At 43.2% G+C, this 20,187-nt stretch overlaps 1 protein-coding gene across 3 annotated transcripts in view; it reads right to left on the reverse strand.

The window, feature by feature from the left end:
• Positions 1-5,128: 5,128 nt before the first annotated feature.
• Positions 5,129-20,187, reverse strand: part of FCRL5 (Fc receptor like 5) — a 63,457-nt gene continuing 48,398 nt past the window's right edge. For all 3 annotated transcript variants that reach the window (XM_086393483.1, XM_086393482.1, XM_086393484.1), the window contains 7 exons: positions 10,916-11,194; positions 10,357-10,473; positions 9,646-9,673; positions 8,222-8,304; positions 7,950-8,018; positions 5,649-5,680; positions 5,129-5,570 (listed from right to left, as the gene is read on the reverse strand). In XM_086393483.1, the coding sequence (XP_086249609.1) occupies positions 5,481-5,570; positions 5,649-5,680; positions 7,950-8,018; positions 8,222-8,304; positions 9,646-9,673; positions 10,357-10,473; positions 10,916-11,194 (698 nt within the window). In that variant the 3' untranslated portion in view covers positions 5,129-5,480. The remainder of the gene's footprint in view (positions 5,571-5,648; positions 5,681-7,949; positions 8,019-8,221; positions 8,305-9,645; positions 9,674-10,356; positions 10,474-10,915; positions 11,195-20,187) is intronic.

The following is a 20,187-nucleotide window of genomic DNA, read 5'->3' on the forward strand; positions in this document are numbered from 1 at the left end:
GGGAGCCCTCAAAGAAGTTATGTAAATAAAGCTTTGCATCACTGAATGGTGCATTTAGGCAGGGGACTGTGGAGAGGAGAAAAGGGGCAAAATCTTTCCATTGCTTCCAATATCCCATTGTCAGAATCAACTTCTCTGCACATTTGCACTTCAGCCTGATTGGGAGCCCTAGACTATAGAGGGAAGGTTCATGGCATGAGTATGAGAGAGGTTCTGCCTCCGAGTGCCAGAAGGAACTGGAACCTTTGACCAGCAGAAGCAGCTGCCTGAATTCACAACCACAGGAATAGTGCTCTATGTCTGGGGCCGCTGCAACCAGAAGAGTATGTGCACTTGCTCACCATAGCTTAATGGTCAATGTGTGCATCCCCAGCCCTACAGCCCTTGGTCAAAACTTTGCCCAAGTTCTAGTGACCTGCCACCAAACAGTGCATTCTGAGGCTTAGAGCTCCTCTCTCAAGTTCAGCCCCCGAAAGCCAACTCAGCTCCAAACACTGTCATTAAAAAAAAAAAAAAAAAACACAGTAAAAAATACCCACATGGTTTATATCTGGTAAACACCACCAAAGCGTAGAGCTGTCTGCCCTGCCTGGAACAGAAACCTCCATCTCTTGCTATGCATTTGGTTCCCCTGAATTTTTTATTTTGCTTCTCAATGTTTGAAGCCTCCTGTGCAAAACACTGAGGTCAGGGTTATACCTGTGAAACTGTCAGTATTCCATTGTAGAGGCAGACCCTTTGGAATTTAGAACAGAGAGGAACATGCAATCCTGTGGGTCGCTCTTGGCCATAAAAAAAGAGGGGCTGGACTATGCTCTCCTTCTAAAACCACTGGAGGCCAGAAGTGTGATGCTAATAGAACTCTCTTCCCATCCGAGGAAACTACAAGAGTGGGAAATAAAGTGTGCTCTCTAACATCCCCAAGCCCCAGGGCACTCATGTCAGGATCTCTTAAATGCTCTCTCACTGGGCTCTGTTCTCTGTTTGAGGATCAACAGTTCTCCTTGAGTGGTAAGGTGAGGGGTGGAGTCCTGCCTTCTCCTGGCTGGAGTGGGGAGAGAAAGTAAAATGCCCATTGCTCCTCACCAACCACCATCTCCTCCCCCATCACCCATTTCAGCAAACTCTGACCAACAGCTGATAGAGGAGGTGTAAGAAGCCAGGGAGGTGCTCAAGAGTCATGCAGCCACTTCTGAGTCAATCCTGTGGGATTGTGTCAAAAGTTCCTCTGCAGCACATGTAAATTGCTATCAACTTTTGAGCTCAGCTTTGAGGCTTTAGGTGTTATTCTGAGGAAAATAGGGAAAGTCTATTCAATACTGTTGCACATTCATTTATTCACTATAAACTGAGTCTCTGTGATTCACCAGGCCCTGTGTTGTATGCTGAGGCTGATATGAGGATGATAGGAGGGTTATACACTAGAACTAGCTGTAACACTCAACTCTAGATAGGCTTTAAGTAGTCTGGGGAGAGAAGTATATGTGCACGTGTGCACACACACACACTTTTGTACGAAGTATAAGAAACATAGATGCCAAAGGTTATGGAAACCCATTGAGAGAAATGAGGCCTCACTGAGTGGTGACTTTTGAATTAGGTGTCAAAGGATGAGTGAGTTTGGTAGCAAAAAAAGGGGGGAAAGTCATGGCTTCTTGAAAGAAGGTGGTGTGTGTAGGAAATGGAAAGAAGTTTGTGTGGCCGGAATACATGGTAAGTGTTCTTGTCTGTTAAAGGAGATATTGGGAGACAGTGCTGTAAATGTAAGTTGGATCTAGGTCAGGAAGAGCTTTATACCCCATGATGGAGCCTGAACTCTGAATAACTGAAGGATTTCAAGCAGAGTAATAAGTGGAGCTGGGTTTTAGAAAGATCATACTAGCAACTCTGTTGGGAGGGCATCCTGGCACATCTGTTGGGAGTGGTTGTGCCAGGAGGGAATCCGGAAGTGGAGAAAGCACTTGTGAGACTACTATGTAGTCCTGGTGGTAGGTGACAAGGGCGTGTACTAAGGCAGTGGGGGTGGACACTAAAGGGAGATGTGATTTGGGAGATAGTTCAAAAATAAAGTTGACTAGGAATTCCATGGTGGTCCAGTGATTAAGACTCCATGCTTCTATTGCATGCCCCCCCACCCCCGGATTTGATTCCTCATCGGGGGCCTAGGGTCCTGCATGCTGTGTGGCGTGTCCAAGGAAAGACAGTTGACTGAACTGGCTTGGGCGACCAATTCGATGTAGAGACTCGGAGATGGCTATGCATCTTCTGTCTTGGGTGATTAGATAGAGTGCTATCTGCAACTAGGAAAAGAAGAAGATGGAAAACACAGAGAGAGGGGGGCAGAGAGAAGACAAAGAAAAGCAGAAGAAGAAGGGGGAAGGGAGGAGAAGAAGAAGGGAAAGGGAGGAGCAGGGAGGAAGAGATAGGGAAGGAGATAAGGAAGAAAAGGAAGAGAGGAGGGAAGGAAGGAAGGAAGAGATCACAGGAAGGAGAGCAGATTTCATGGGGACAACAGACTGGGTTTTATGTCATGTTTGAGATACCTGCAGGTCACTCAGGTTTTGAACAAAACACAGCACTCATCTCAAACTGATAGATGGCTCTCATAACAATGATTTTTACTGAGATTATATGTATGTATGTATGTATATATATATATATAAAAGCTCTGAGATTGAAGGACATATATGCACTTCTCTGGGTTATAGATGAATTTGTGGAGGTGATGTTTATTTGTCAGGGGATTTGATAGACATCCAATTTGACAACCATTCGTTGAGCATCAGTTGATACCAGGCACCATGCTGGCTACCCGGGCTTTGCTTTTAAGGAACTCAGTCTTGTTGATGACCCAAAAATGCACATGTCTTTGTAGCAGAGGAACCATGTAGAGGAAAGAGCACTCTCCTGGGTTTAGTTTAGTTTAGTATGTGCTTTGCCACTAACTGGTTGCTTAATTTTCAGCTAGTTACACTTCCTCTCTGGTTCTCAACTTCCAACCACAAAGTTAGAGAAGTGGTTTAGATTAAACTATGCTGGGAGGGATTGGGGGCAGGAGGAGAAGGGGACGACAGAGGATGAGATGGCTGGATGGCATCACTGACTCAATGGACATGAGTCTGAGTGAACTCCGGGAGTTGGTGATGGACAGGGAGGCCTGGCGTGCTGCGATTCATGGGGTCGCAAAGAGTCAGACATGACTGAGCAACTGAACTAAACTGATGTTCCCTCCAAACATCAACCATTAGTGATTCCAAGTCTCACTGTATGGAAGTGCTATGGGTTCTCTGAGTTACACAGCAAATCCCTACTGGCTGTCTCACATATGGTATTATAAATTTCCCTGTTACCGTCTCCATACATCTCACCCTCTCCCTCCTCCCCTCCTGCTGTGTCCTGAGGTCTGTTTTCTATGTCTGTTTCTCCATTGCTGCCCTGAAAATAAATTCATCAGTACCATCTTTCTAGATTCCGGGTATGTGCATCTGTATATGATACTTATATTTCTCTTTCTGACTTACCTCACTCTGCATAATAGGCTCTAGGTATGACTCAGGGGACTCAAACAGGGGCTCTGTGACAATCCAGAAGAGTGGGGTGAGGAGGGAGATGAGAGAGAGGTTCAGGAGGGAGGGGAGATGGGTGTACCTATGACTGATTTTTGTTGATGTATGACAGAAAACCACAAAATTCTGTGAAGCAAATATCATTCAGTTAAAGAGCAAAGTGGGCCAAAAAAAAAAAAAAAATGCCATAACATCCCGAAGACAGATCCGTCCTAGGAAGGGCTGACATTTGACTCAGGGCTTGGTGAATGAACAGGATTCCAGGATATGCAAATAACAGGAAAGCCCTTCTATGGAGGAAGTACAAAGAGTCTATATTAGAAAATGGGGAAGATCACCCTGCGACTGAGAATAGGGTGTGGTGAACAACAGCTGTGGGAAAGCCTGGAGAGGGAAGTGGGCAGCACTGGGTGGAGAAGGATCATGAACTCCTTGCTAAGGGTTTTATTCTAGGCAATGGGGCTTGGAAATGATTCCCTCTGTACAATCCACTGGAGGTGGAGATCAAGATAAGGTGTGATGGGCATCATAAAAATGCAGCAAAGCATCCTATGGCTCAGAGGTGAGACAGATCAACTTTGAATGAAGAAGGCTAAGGGGTGTATTTATTCACAGTGTATTCAATCCCTTTATGGGAAAAATATGAGGCCCAAGGTGAGGAAACAAAGATAGTGGCGGCTACTTTTTCCCGGACCCAGGGTGACTGATGCATCCCAGCATATATAAGAGAAGTTCTTTTAGCAACAGCAGCTGATGGTGTTCTGGTGGAAGAACAGTGCAGAAATCCTGTGAGCTATATCAGTGGCCCACATGAAGTTGGGCAATGGACAGACAGAGCCCTCGCCACTTCTCCATGAACCTCTGCCAAAACCTACAAGGTCTGGGTACTTGGTAGACTCCTAGGATTAGTAGACTCTTAGGATCAGTAGCATCAGCATCATATGGGAGCTTGCTATACATACAGGGTCTTAGCCTCCATCCAGACCCACTGAATAAGACTCTGTGATCCCCAGGTGACCCATAAGCACTTTGAAGTTTGAGAAGCCTTCTTGCTTTCTGAACAGATCTCTCCTCACTCAAACTCCTTCTCTGAATTTACTTCCTATTTCCTGGATTTCCTAGGAAGCACACTGTATCAGATGCCAGTTTGAGGGTAAAAATATATCATAATGATCCACAATATCTTCCTCATTTATTTATTCATTCATTCATTCAAATAGTAATAAAGCACCTGCTATATTTCAATGTGCATTCTATTTGCATCTCTGGTCCTCCTGGCCATGACTGTGCTAGGTTCCTTCTGGCAGAATGGGAAGGATCTAGGTCCGAGTGTGTGAAATCCACATACTTGGACAGGTAGATATTGTTACATGGGCAGGAGAGAAGTTATCCTGGTGTCAGATACTGAGTTTAGAGTTTCAGACACACAGGTGAGTATGGAACGCAGTCCCACCATGGAGAGGTCTATAACAAATCCAGTGTACACATCTCATGGGTGTGTGCTATCGCATTCGGCAGAGCCCACCATAGCCATACCAGACTGATGGCAACTGAGAAAAGCATTGACTGAGAGCAGGTTGTATTCATGGCAGAGCTTGGGTGTTGTCATCATGGAAGAATAGTGGGGATATGTCTGAAGCTCAAGCACAATAAGGAAGCCAGGCAACATCATGGGCCCTGGGTTGGGAACAATATGCTGTTTGGGATATGTGGCAGGGCTGTCAATTTGGAAGTAGACAGGAGTCCCTTGGGGCCCTGTGTTTTGTTCAGATGAGGGTGTGGGCACTTGGGGCACTGGCTGCTGGGTGTGGCCTGGGGTGGCTTAAATCTTCCCACTTCAATGTCCCTTCCACGACCCTGCAAGAATGGCTCTGGAGTGCAGAGGTTGAGGCAGCAGTCTGGAGCTATGTGGACTCATCTGTGAGGAGTTAATGGATCCAAGAACTGGGGCTTAGAGGCTGCGGTGGAAGCCCCCTTCACCTGGGAGTAGATGACACATGAATCCTGGGAGAAAGAGCACACAGGTGAGGGCCAGAGACCGGTGGGCCTGAGATGGGAGGGTGCACAAGGCATGGGACTCACCGTGTTCTTAAAAGGCTCTGGTTCAGAGGCCGCTGTGGAAAGAAGGGAAGCATTCAAATGTGAACTCAATTCTCCACTTGTATCCAAGCTACAAGAAGGCCCAGCCACAGCCTTCTCCATGGGGCCCGCACAGCCACTGAACCTTTTCTAAGACCCTCAGCCTCACAGCTTCCACCAGCTATCTCTGCAGCATCACTACACTCTTTGTTCCCCATGCAGAGCTCCCCCAGGGGCTCTCAAAAGGAAGAAATCAACTTTTATTTTGTTTATGCTTTGATCATAGATTAATAGTGAATATTATGGAGAGGGGCTTCCCATGTGGCTCAATGGTAAAGAAGCCACCTGCCAGCGTAGATGTGGGTTCGATCCCTGGGTCGAGAAGATCCCCTGGAGTAGGAAATGGCAACCCACTCCAGTATTCTTGCCATGAGAACCCCATGGACAGAGGAGCCTGGTGGGTTACAGACCACGGGATCACTAAGTCAGACACTGACTGAGCATGCACGCACGTTATGGAGAAGCAGCTGGCTTCGAGCAGATTCCAGATCCAGACCACCTAAACTGAGCTCCAGGACAGCTGTGCCACCTCTGTGGCCTTGGATAAGTCACTCAGTATCTCCTGCTTTAGTTGTCTCATCTGTATGATGGGAATAATAATATCTATCTATAGGGTTGTGTGTCCATGTGATTTCTAATATCTGTTATACATTGAGCAATTCCAATGTGAGGGTACAATTCTGAAGGCTATTAACAAACAAACTATAAATATGTATGTATATTTTTAAGGCATATACAATTTAACATTTATTTATAGTACTCAGAACTGTACCAGGCACATAAGAACTGCTCAACACATGTTGATATGATACTAGAAGTTGCTAGTATTATTACTATATTTTCTTAAAGCTGGAAGGAAATATGGCATTCATCAAGCAGGACTTTGTCTTTTAGCTTGGAGTGAATTCTAAGGCTCCCTGGAACTGTCCTGAGAAGCAGAGCTTGGCCCAACACTTGGATTCTGGAGACAAACTGTTCTGTGACTTCAGGCTGGTCATTTAAGGTCTCTTTGCCTCCATTTCCTCATCTAAGAAGTGGGGATAATAGCAGTACTCTCATCAAAGGGGATTATAAGTGTGAATAGTTCATTCATGTTAGAGGTCAAGAGGCCACTGAACCAAGAATAGAACAAAAAAACAGTTCATTTGTCATTTGATTTTATATAAGAGGGATCAAAAAAAAGGGGGGGGGGAGCAGAATAGCTAAAATCACGTGGCAGATTTTTTCAGAATAGAATTAGAACAGCCCCAAAGGTTGTTCTTTCCTTTGGCTGCAGGCAGAAGCCAGGCTGGGATTGTTCACTGCAGACCATCTACCAGGGGGGAGAAATAATGATGCAGCCAGACAACCAGCATAGACTCATCATAAAAGGTGCTCAGATTCTGTTGCTACTATAGCATCTCTACATCTGCTTCCTCATCTGGTCCTTACAATAACCCTATGAGAGAGTGTGTTTAGCTGAATAATGTCTCCCACAAAGATGTCCATGTCCTGACCCCTAGAACCTGTGAATATGTGACTCTAGATGGTGAAAGGGGTTTTTGCACATGTGATTAAGATTAAGGACCTTGAAATGGAGGGATTTTCCTAGATTACCCAGGTGGGACTTTAAGGAGAACTTTAAAATCTGAGAACCTTTCCTAGCTGTGATCAGAGGCAGCACTGACTATTGAAGGAACGGTTAGATAGATGCCACATTGCTGCTTTAAGGACAGAGGGATGGGACCATGAGCCATGGAAAGGGGTATCCTTTAGAAGCTGGAAAAGGCAAGGAAATATATTCTTCCCTGGAGCTTCCAGGAAGGAACTCTGTGGACACTTATTTTGGTCCAGTGAGACCTGAGTTAGATGTCTGATTTACAGCACAGTAAGATAATTAACTAGTATTGTTTAAGCCCTTGTGGTTGTTTGCCACAGCAGCAGTAAAAAAAAGATACAAGCATTAAAGACAGTCCTGTCTCATTTCACAGACAGGACATGGAAGCTCTGAGGGATTAAGTGACTGCCCAGGGCAATGGATTCATTACTCAGATGATGCTGAGGCCATCGATAGAGAATGGAGAAAGCAGTTCTGCACAATAAGCTTGAGTTAATCCCAGTAATATAGCTGGGCATGACTCAAGAAGTCCAGTGACCCAGAACAAGGGGCACATCTATGTCTGGTTGGCCCAGACCCACTGAAGGGGTGGAGACTGAGCCACACACAGCAATCAACCACCAAAATCAAGGGTCCTTGGGTCTTACCTGTGAGTTTGTTCTCCTTCTTCACACTCCAGACTTCCGAGTACACCACCTCTCCTCTGTTAGGATTTACTTGGAGAGAAGTTGACACTTGAGAGGATTCTAAGATTCTTGCCCCCTTGTCTTGCTACTTCTTTGTCCCCCAGTCATAGCTTATTCTCTAGAGGGAGCAGAGCCCTCTGAGCCTCTGTACTGTCCCTTCCTCATTTCCTGTCCCACCCCTTCCCAGACCAACCCTGGGGTCCCTGCCGAAATGGAGGGTCTTCAGTCCTCACCATTGCTGTATACTGGTTGCAGTTCTATCCAGCCTGGTACATTGTGGTAGGTGGACTCTTGGGGATCTGGGGCTGAAGGATTCCTATGAAACAGAAACATTGATGTTTCCCAGAAATCCTGAAAAAGTAGATCTAAGGATCATTCCCTGTTAGCAAGTCTTTATCACAGGATAGTTGCCAAGCCTGGAAACATAGATGAGTGTATAATAAATACTCTATTGTTAGAGATGATTAAATTATAAATCATAATATTAATCCAGACTTTATGGTATGTATCTGGTATGTACTAAGCACTGTGCTAGTACCTATAACAATATTAAGTTGATTCTGTTTTTTTCTCTATTTTATAGATGGAAAAAAAATGGAGGTTCTAACAGATGATCTGCTGAAGACTATGTAACTAGAAAAGGAAAGAACCAAGATTCAAACCTGGCTCCAAAGTCTATACTTTCAGAAATATTGGTATCTCAGAGAAATCCATAATCAGAAAGGCTCAGAGGAACTCGGGATGGTTTGGATGTTGCTACTATGAGCTTGCCCAGGAATAGTTGTGGTGTGGCTCCTAAAGTCAACCTTGGGAATCCAAGATGGCAGCCCCTTCTTCACAGGCCCCACCTCCTATTAGCAGAGAGGTGTCTCTGGATGGCCAAGTTGTGTGACTTCATCTTCTTGGCTGTCATCACAACAGATATTGGTTAGGCTGGGCTGGCCATGACCTAATCAGAGCTTTCCAGGCTTATTAACCTTAGAGCATGTTAGGAAATAGATGGGTTCTGTGCTCATGGTGATCACTCATACAAACTAGGCAACAGTGGACCAAGGACGTAAGTTTATAAATAAAAAGCAATCACTTGCTGAAAGGGAAAAAAAATGGAGAAGGAAATGGCAGTATTCTTGCCTGGAGAAGTCCATGGACAGAGGAGCCTGGAGGATTACAGTCCATGGGGTTGCAAAGAGTCAGACGCAACTGAGCATACAGGCATGAAAGAAAAAAAGGCCTGTTTAGCTAAGTTGGTGGGTGAGAAAGTCCAGGGAATTGCCTTGAGATAACCCAAGGGAGGTGGCAACATGGAACTGGCATAACCCATCTCAGTGACATGAAGCAGTGACTGTGCTCTCAGCAGTGAAAGTGAAAGTGTTAGTCCCTCAGTCATGTCCCACTCTTTAAGACCCCATGGACTGTAGCATGCCAGGCTCCTCTGTCCTTGGAATTCTCCAGGCAAGAATACTGGAGTGGGTAGCTATATCCTTCTCCCAGGGATCTTCCCAACCCAGGGATCAAATCCAGGTCTCCCACATTGAGAGCAGATTCTTTACCATCTGAGCCACCAGGGAATCCCCGTTCTTAGCAGTAGCCAGATTCAATTTCATTTTTATACCCAGTGGCATTTCATTAACCATATGGGAATACAGCCAGGCCTTACCTGGAGGAGTCAACTGTAGGCTTTCCTCCTGAAAGGAAAGCAGAGAAGCATTGAGTCCAGGAAAAGGAAGACTTCACAAGTCTTCCTATGAGCAGAGCTCATAGGAAGCTCATCTAGAACCTGCCAGAAGTCACTGTCACTAAAATGTGAACCACGCTTTGATATTCACAATGGAGGTAGCAGATTGGGCAAAAACTACTGATCCTGGCTTCCAGAAGTTTATAGTTATAATGCAAAAGGGTAGCCCACAATCCATAATTGTTTAACCTGGAGTTTGTGAAGAACAATGCTCAATAGCTGGATTGGGAAAAGAGACTTATCTACTATGAAAGTACAATACATTTACAAAATTAATAAGTTATCAAAATTTCATTTGATTTCTGTTCTTGCTCCCATTTCTCAGAGTTTTTCTTCTTCTATTCCTGTTCCTAGGGAGTCTTTCAAGGGTAGCAAGGGAGATACACTGCAATTTGTCATGTTGGATAAACTACATCTTGTAAAAGCAACTTCCACCCAAAAGGGCTGTTTTGGCAACTTGGCATTTGAAGAAGACAAATTCTGGAGGATCTAGAGGGGAAGGTAGGAGATGTGGAATTGTGCAGAAAGGAACTGTTGAGAGCTTGGGGGTGGTTCCAAAGGCAGCATGAGCCTAAAGGAACAGAGATGGGAAGGACAGGGACTCAAGCAAAGGTTAGCCAGGGAGTCACCCACCTGCTTTTCTCAGGAGCCAGCAGTAGAACAGCAGTGCCACGGCAGCAATGGCCATCATGCTGAGCAGCCCCCCGGTGACACTGGTGGCGATAAGGCTGTTTTTGCTCCCTGTCAGTCCTGAGGGGGAGACCCCAGGCATGAGCCAGAGGGAGAGGCTTATGGTCTTGAACTGCCTGACCCCTGAAGCTGATGCCTGGGAGAGAGGATGAACCAAGGGGAGCAGGACTCTTGAGATTAAGCAGGTATAGATGTGGCCCAGGAAATGGCTCTTCTCTTTGTGGGGAAGACTATATCTGTGGCTGATGCAAGGGTTGAGGGTCAGGATGGATGATACTAACTGATGAACATTAAATTCAATGGTCCTCTTTGGCTTTCCTTTCCCATCCAAATTACATGCTCTCAGAAACACTTCTGAAATTAACAACTTGGAATGCTTCCTGCTTTGTGTACCTGTTCCTGAGAGGCACCACCCTGGTCAAGTATTGAGAGGGCACTCAGAGCATCCTTGGAGGACATTTTTTGTCCTCCATGCCCTGGGGCCTGGGCATGGAAAACTTACCCATGACCGAAAGTGTCACTGCCTCACTGCGCTGGGGACCCAGGCCATTGTCGGCCTCACAGGAGTAGGTCCCAGAATGATCTGCAGTCAGCGAGAGGTTTAAGGACACTCCTTGTCCAGAGTGAGACGTGCTGGTCTCCAGGGTGATGTTATTGTGATAAAACCAGTACAGGATCGGGGTAGAGCCTCTCTGAGCCTCACAGCGAAGTTCTAATACATCACCCACCACAACCTGGGCCCTGGCGGTCCTCAGGGTGAGGACAGGGCGAGACACTGGAACTGGGGGAAAACAAAAAGTCAACAGAAGGTCCTATTGCCAACATATTTATAAAGGAACAAAAAATAATGTAAACAAATAATAAAAGTCAGTTCACAACCTAGGAAAATGGGTTGAAAACATGTATGACAGACAAAGCTAGTGACCTGAATCCACGAACAGCTTTTAATGCACAAGAATATCCAACAGGAAAGTGTGAAAAGGCTATGAGCCACTAGAAACTTCAAATAGCCAATAAATATATAAAAATATTATCTTCCTCATTATTTATTAACTGTTTACACACAAAATACCCATCAGATTGGCAAAGGTTAATACAGGCAGATAATTATGATGGAGTTGTGGATTAACAGGCACCTTGATAGGCTCTTGGTGGGAACGCATATTTGAGACACTTTCTTGAATGGAGATTTGGCAGTATTGACCAAATTGAAAATGCACTTAAATTTTGACCCAGCAAATCTACTTATAAGACTATTTTCTTTAGGGCTACTAACATGACTAACATGGGAGAACAAGATGGCAGAGGAGTTGGTGGACATGGAGTACATCTCTCCCCACAGATACATCAGGAATGCACCTTCAGACACAGAAGTGCATGCAGAACACCAGCTGCGAGACGACAGAAATACATGACCAGCGGAAAAGAATATATAGATCCATGCAAAACTCGGTAGGATGAAGGAACTAGGGGGGAAAACAGAAGTGTTACTAGGACTGGACCTACCCTCCTAGGTGGGGGAACTGAAACAGGGGTCCGGTCCCCACATTGGGGCAATGTCTGAGTCGGAGGAGAAACATTTAAGGTTGAGAGGGAAACAGCTCATCTGCGGCAGCCTAAATGGAATGAGAACCAGAGAGTCCTTGCCACAGCCATATATACCCTGGACAGGGACACAGGTCCCCTGGAAGGTACAGTAGCTGGGAGCTGAAGTGTAGGGATTGTGGAGCAATCCCAGGGTGAGGGCTGCTGTTGACTGTGGAGAAACAGATTGAGGGGATGTGAAGGAGGAGATTGTGGTGGGAAATGTGGAGGAAAGCCGGACAGCCATGGAAGCAAGGTGATACTGCTGAGTCACACTTAGGGGGTGGAGTCATCACCATACCCTTTCTCTCCCTACATGCCAGCATCTGCAGCTAAACAATAGAGAGGCTGGCCCATCAAATGCCTGATGAACTGAGGACCCCACCCAGGGTGCCCCTTAAAATGCCTGATATGCTGATCTACAGAGTAGGAACCCAGTCAAGGGGGGCCCTCTATGTGTCAGACACACCAAACAACAGAGAAGGACCCCAGGCAAAGGAGCCCTCTAAGTGCCAGAACAGGTGGAGCTATGGAGAAAAACTAGTCAAAGAGGCTTTTTGATCGCCAGCTACAAGAGGCTTGAAGAAAGACTCTGATAGGGCCATAACTCCTGTGGTTATGTGCCTCCCGTGGAGGCAGTCCATGTCCTGGACTTGTCCACACCAAGTGTGCCACCAGGGTCCCCACAAGTCAAGCAGCTGCACCACCTTCACACTCAACCCTCACTGGGGCAGAGCTGCCATAGGCAAAAAAAAAAAAAAAATCTTGCATCTATGCACTCAGGGTTGCTTCAGTCGTGTCTAATTCTTCTCTGTCAGGGGGGATCTCCAGGCAAGAATACTGGAGCGTATTGGCCAATACTGGTTGCCATACCCTTTTAGAGCACTATATTTCCTGCTGCCATAGCCTCCAACTCCCCTGAGTACCTGGTGCTGCCAGAACCCCTGAGACCCAAGCAGCTGCACCACCTCCACATCTAGCCCTCACTGGGGCAGGCCCAAGTCCTCCAGGGCAGCCTCAGGAACAAACCCCAGTGGACAATCCACATCAGACGTGGAAATAAAGCCACAATTGAAACCCAGGGGCAGTGTGGCTAAGGAAGAAGACCCAAAACCTTCCCACCAGCTGTACAAGCTGCAGATTAAATCTATATGATCAACTAGGCAGACTATGTGTCTATGGAATATATAAAAGGACATTGAGAGCTCCCACAAAAGAAAACGCACTAGTTCTGATAGGTGGACACTGGAGGCAAGAACACACAGGAGTAAGACCAGATTAGAATCTGAGTTGCCCCCACAGCAGGTCCAGAGATCAGCACAGTGTTAGAGGGCATCCTAGGGAGGTGAGAAGAAAAAGATCTACAAAATCAACCCCAAACAATTAAGAAAATGGCAATAGGTACATATATATCAATAATTACTTTAAGTGTTAATGGATTAAATGCTCCCACCAAAAGACACAGACTGGCTGAATGGATAAAAAAACAAGACCTATATATATGCTGTCTACAAGAAACCCACTTCAGACCTAAAGACACTTACAGACTGAAAGTGAGAAGATGGAAAAATATATTCCATGCAAATGGGAAGCAAAAGAAAGCTGGAGTAGCAATCCTCATATCAGACAAAATAGACTTTAAGATAAAGAAGATTACAGGAGATAAGGAAGGACACTACTTAATGATCAAGGGATCAATCCAAGAGGGAGACATAACAATTGTAAATATCTGTGTACCCAATATAGGAGCACCTCAATACATAAGACAAACGCTAACATACATAAAAGGAGAAATTGACAGTAACACAATAATGCTAGGAGATTTTAACACGCCACTCACACCAATGGACAGATCATCAAAACAGAAAATTAATAAGGAAACACAAGTCTTAAATGATACATTAGATGAGATGGGTCTCATTGATGTCTACAGCACATTCCATCCAAATGCAGAAGAATACACATTCTTCTCAAGTGCACATGGAACATTCTCCAGAATAGACCACATATTGGGTCACAAATCAAACTTCAGTAAATTTAAGAAAATTGAAGTCATATCAAGTATCTTCTCTGACCACAACACTATGAGACTAGGTCTCAATTACAAGAAAAAACTGTAAAAACACAAAAACATGGAGATTAAACAATAAATTTCTAAATAACCAACAGGTTACTGAAGAAACCAAAAGGGAAATAAAAAAATTATAGAAATAAATGACAATGAAAACACAACAACTCAAAACCTATGGGATGCAGCAAAAGCCATTCTAAGAGGGAAGTTTATAGCAATACAATCCTACCTCAAAAAATAAGAAAAACATCAAATAGACAACCTAACTTTACACCTAAAACAACTGGAAAGTGAAGAACAAAGAAACCCCAAAATTAGTAGAAGGAAAGAAATCATAAAGATCTGAGCAGAAATAAATGAAAAAGAAATGAAAGAAACAGTAGTAAAGATTCATAAAACTAAAAGCTGGTTCTTTGAGAAGATAAACAAAATTGACAAATCTTTAGCCACACTCATCAAGAAAAAAGAGAGAAGAATCAAATCAACAAAATTAGAAATGAAAAAATTGAAGTTACAACAGAGAAGGCAGAAATACAAAGGATTATAAGAGACAATTATGAACAGTCATATGGCAGTAAAATGGATAGCCTGGGAGAAATGGACAGATTCTTAGAAAAGTTCAATCTTCCAAGACTGAGCCAGGAAGAAATAGAAATTATGAACAACCCAATTACAAGCATTGAAATTGAAGCTGTGATCAAAAATCTCCCAAAAGCCCAGGACCAGATGGCTTCACAGGAGAATTCTATCAAACGTTTAGAAAAGAGCTAATGCCTATCCTTCTAAAACTCTTTCAAAATCTTGCAGAGGAAGGAACACTTCCAAACTCACTCTACAAGACCACCCTCACCCTGATACCAAAACCAGACAAAGACAACACAAAAAAAGAAAACTACAGGTGAATGTAACTGATGAACATAGATGCAAAACTCCTCAACAAAATTTTAGCAAATAAAATTCAGGAACACATCAAAAAGCCCATACACCATAATCAAGTTGGATTTATTCCAGGGATGCAAGGATTGTTCAATATATGGAAATCAATCAATGTGATATACCATATTAACAAATTGAAAAATAAAAACCATATGATAATCTCAATAGAGGTAGAAAAAGCCTTTGACAAAATTCAGCACCTGTTTATACTTAAAATTCTTCAAAAAACTGGCATAGAAAAAAATCTACCTCAGTTAAGGCCAAATATGATAAGCCTACAGCAAACATTACTCTCAATGGTGAAAAACTGAAAGCATTCTCCCTATATCAGGAACAAGACAAGAGTGTTCACTTTCACCACTATTATTCAACATAGTTCTGGAAGTCCTAGCTACAGCAATCATAGAAGAACAAGAAATAAAAGGAATCTAGATCAGAAAAAAAGAAGTAAAGCTCTCACTGTTTGCAGATGACATGGTACTGTACATAGAAAACCCTAAGGATAGTATCAGAAAATTATTAGAGCTAATCAGTAAATTTCACAAAGTTTTAGGATACAAAATCAATACACAGAAATCACTTGAGTTTCTATATGCTAACAATGAAAACTCAGAAAGAGAATTTAAGGAATCAATCCCATTCAGCACTGCAACAAAAAAGAATTAAATGTCTAGGAATAAACTTACCTAAGGAGACAAAACAACTGTACACAGAAAATTATAAGACACTAATGAAAGAAATCAAATATGGCATAAATAGATGGAGAGATATTCCATGTACCTGGGTAGGAAGAATCAATATTGTGAAAATGACTATACTGCCAAACGCAATCTATAGACTCAATACGATCCCTATTAAATTACCAATGGCATTTTTCACAGAACTAGAACAAAAAAATTCACAATTTAAATGGAAACACAAAAGACCCCAAATAGTCAAAACAGTCTTGAGAAAGAAGAATGTAGCTGATGGAATCAACCTTCCTGACTTCAGATTATACTACAAAGCTACAGTCATCAAGATAATATGATACTGACACAAACAAAAATATAGACCAATGAAACCCATAGGTGCATGGGTTTATTTCTAGGCTTTCTATCTAGAAATAAACCCATGCACCTATGGGTACCTTATTTTTGACAAAGGAGGCAAGAATATACAATGGGGGCAAAGACAGCCTCTTCAATAAATGGTGCTGGGAAAACTGGACAGCTACATGTAAAAGAATGAAATTAGAACACTTCCTAACACCACACACAGAGATAAACTCAAAATGGATTACAGACCTAAGTGTAAGACCAGAAACTATAAAACTCTTAGAGAAAAACATAGGCAGAACACTCGGTGACATGAATCAAAGCAAGATCCTCTATGACCCACCTCCTAGAGTAATGGAAATGAAAATAAAAGTAAACAAGTGAGACCTGATTAAACTTAAAAGTTTTGCACAGCAAAGGAAACTATAAGCAAGGTGAAAAGACAACCTTCAGAATGGGAGAAAATAACGGCAAATGAAGCAACTGACAAAGGATTAATTTTCAAAATATACAAGCAGTTCATACAACTCAATACCAGAAAAACAACCAACCCAATTAAAAAGTGGGAAAAGGACCTAAACAGACTTTTCTCCAAAGACATACAGATGGCTAACAAACACATGAAAAGATGTTTAGTATTGCTCACTATTAGAGAAATGCAAATCAAAACTACAATGAGATATCACCTCACACTGGTCAGAATGGCTGTCCTCCAAAAGTCTCCAAACAATAAATGCTGGAGAGGCTGTGGAGAAAAGGGAATGCTCTTGCACTGTTGGTGGGAATGTAAATTGATACAGCCACTATGGAAGACGGTATGGAGATTCCTTTAAAAAACTAGGAATAAAACCACCATCAGTTCAGTTCAGTTCAGTCACTCAGACGTGTCCGTCTCTTTGCGACCCCATGAATCGCAGCATGCCAGGCCTCCCTGTCCATCACCAACTCCCAGAGGTCACTCAGACTCATATCCATCAAGTCAGCGATACCATCCAGCCATCTCATTCTCTGTCGTCCCCTTCTCCTCCTGCCCGCAATCCCTCCCAGCACCTGACTCTTTTCCAATGAGTCAATTCTTCGCATGAGGTGGCCAAAGTATTGGAGTTTCAACTTTATTATCATTCCTTCCAAAGAAATCCCAGGGCTGATCTCCTTCAGAATGGACTGGTTGGATCTCCTTGCAGTCCAAGGGACTCTCAAGAGTCTTCTCCAACACCACAGTTCAAAATCATCAATTCTTTGGTGTTCAGCTTTCTTCACAGACTAACTCTCATATCCATACATGACCACTGGAGAAACCATAGCCTTGACTAGACGGACCTTTGTTGGCAAAGTAATGTCTCTGCTTTTGAATATGCTATCTAGGTTGGTCATAACTTTCCTTCCAAGGAGTAAGCGTCTTTTAATTTCATGGCTGCAGTCACCATCTGCAGTGATTTTGGAGCCCCCCAAAATAAAGTCTGACACTGTTTCCACTGTTTCCCCATCTATTTCCCATGAAGTCATGGGACCGGATGCCATGATCTTAGTTTTCTGAATGTTGAGTTTTAAGCCAACTTTTTCACTCTCCTCTTTCACCTTCATCAAGAGGCCTTTTAGTTCCTCTTCACTTTCTGCCATAGGGTGGTGTCATCTGCATATCTGAGGTTATTGAGATTTCTCCCAGCAATCTTGATTCCAGCTTGTGCTTCTTCCAGCCCAGCGTTTCTCATGATGTACTCTGCATAGAAGTTAAATAAGCAGGGTAACAATATACAGCCTTGACATACTCCTTTTCCTATTTGGAACCAGTCTGTTGTTCCATGTCCAGTTCTAACTGTTGCTTCCTGACCTGCATATAGGTTTCTCAAGAGGCAGGTCAGGTGGTCTGGTATTCCCATCTCTTGAAGAATTTTCCACAGTTTCTTGTGATCCACACAGTCAAAGGCTTTGGCATAGTCAATAAAGCAGAAATAGATGTTTTTCTGGAACTCTCTTGCTTTTTCTATGATCCAGAGGATGTTGGCAATTTGATCTCTAATTCCTCTGCCTTTTCTAAAACCAGCTTGAACATCAGGAAGTTCACGGTTCACGTATTGCTGAAGCCTGGCTTGGAGAATTTTGAGCATTCCTTTACTAGCATGTAAGATGAGTGCAATTGTGCGGTAATTTGAGCATTCTTTGGCATTGCCTTTCTTTGGGATTGGAATGAAAACTGACCTTTTCCAGTCTTGTGGCCACTGCTGAGTTTTCCAAATTTGCTGGCATATTGAGTGCAGCACTTTCACAGCATCATCTTTCAGGATTTGAAAGAGCTCAACTGGAATTCCAGCACCTCTACTATCTTTGTTCGTAGTGATACTTTCTAAGGCCCACTTGACTTCACATTCCAGGATATCTGGCTCTAGGTCAGTGATCACACCATTGTGATTATCTGGGTCATGATGATCTTTTTTGTACAGTTCTTTTGTGTATTCTTGCCACGTCTTCTTAATATCTTCTGCTTCTGTTTGGTCCATACCATTTCTGTCCTTTATTGAGCTCATCTTTGCATGAAATGTTCCCTTGGTATCTCTAATTTTCTTGAAGAGATCTCTAGTCTTTCCCATTCTGTGGTTTTCCTCTATTTCTTTGCATTGATTGCTGAGGAAGGCTTTCTGATCTCTTCTTGCTATTCTTTAGAACTCTGCATTCAGATGTTTATATCTTTCCTTTTCTCCTTTGCTTTTGGTTTCTTTTCTTTTCACAGCTATTTGTAAGGCCTCCCCAGACAGCCATTTTGCTTTTTTGCATTTCTTTTCCATGCGCGGGCGCAGGAGGGCCTAGAGGAGCTATTCCACTTTCAAGATCAGAAGGGGCAGCAGTGAGGAGATACCCCTCTTCCAACGTAAGGAGCAGTGGCTGCGCTTTGCTGGAGCAGCCATGAAGAGATACCCCACATCCAAGGTAAGAGAAACCCAAGTAAAACCATCATATGACCTAACAATCCCACTCCTAGGCATATACTCTGAGGAAATCAAAATTGAAAAAGACACATGTATCCCATTGTTCATTGAAGCACTATTTACAATAGCTAGAACATGGAAGCAACCTAGATGTCCATGAACAGATGAATGGATAAAGAAGTTGTGGTACATATACACAATGGAATATTAGTCATAAAAAAGAATGCATTTGAGTCATTTCTAATGAGGTGGATGAACCTAGAACCTATTATACAGAGTGAAGTAAGTCAGAGAAAGATAAATACCTTATTCTAATGCCTATATACATAATCTAGAAAAATGTTACTGAGGAATTTATTTACAGGGCAGCAATGGAGAAACAGACATAGAGAATAGACTTATGGACATAGGGAGAGGGGAGGAGAGGGTGAGATGAATGGAAAGAATAACATGGAAACTTATATTACCATATGTAAAATAGATAGCTAACAGGAATTTGATGTATGGCTCAGGAAACTCAAACAGGGGCTTTGCATCAACCTAGAGGGGTGGGGTGGGGAGGGAGATGGGAGGGAGATTCAACAGGGAGGGGATATATGTATACCTATGGCTGATTCATGTTGTGGTTTGACAAAAAACAACAAAATTCTGTAAAGCAATTATCCTTCAATCAATCGATAAATAAATTTTTAAAAAAAGCATGACTAACACATCATTGTAAAATAACTATACTTCAATTTAGAGAAGGAGAGATTCCCTGGTGATGACAGTGGTTGAGAATATGTCTGCTAACACTGAGGATGCGGGTTTGATCCCTGGTTGGGAAAGGTTCCACATGCCATGGGGTGAGTGAGCCCGTGCACCACAACTCCTGAAGCCTGTGTGCTCTAGAGCCTGTGCTCTGCAAAAGGACAGGTCACCACAATGAGAGCCCCCACACCGCAACTAGAGAGTATCCCCTGCTTGCTGCAACTGGAGCCCATGCACAGCAACAAAGACTCAGCACAGCCAGATATACATAAATAAACATGTAACTTTACAAAAGGATTTGCAAATATATCTGCACAAATATTTCTGTTGTAGGTTTTTTGCAATTGCTAAAAACTAGAGACAATCTAATCAACTTACTTATAAAACTTGAAAGACGCCCAAAATAAAATTTTAAGTAAAAAATGCAAGCTGCGTAACTATACATGTAGTATGATTCTACTTGTAAAATTTC

Source organism: Bos grunniens, chromosome 3 (assembly GCF_055505025.1).
Source record: "Bos grunniens cultivar Pamir isolate PY7600 chromosome 3, Bosgru_T2T1.0, whole genome shotgun sequence".
In the NCBI taxonomy this organism is placed as follows: Eukaryota; Metazoa; Chordata; class Mammalia; order Artiodactyla; family Bovidae; genus Bos; species Bos grunniens.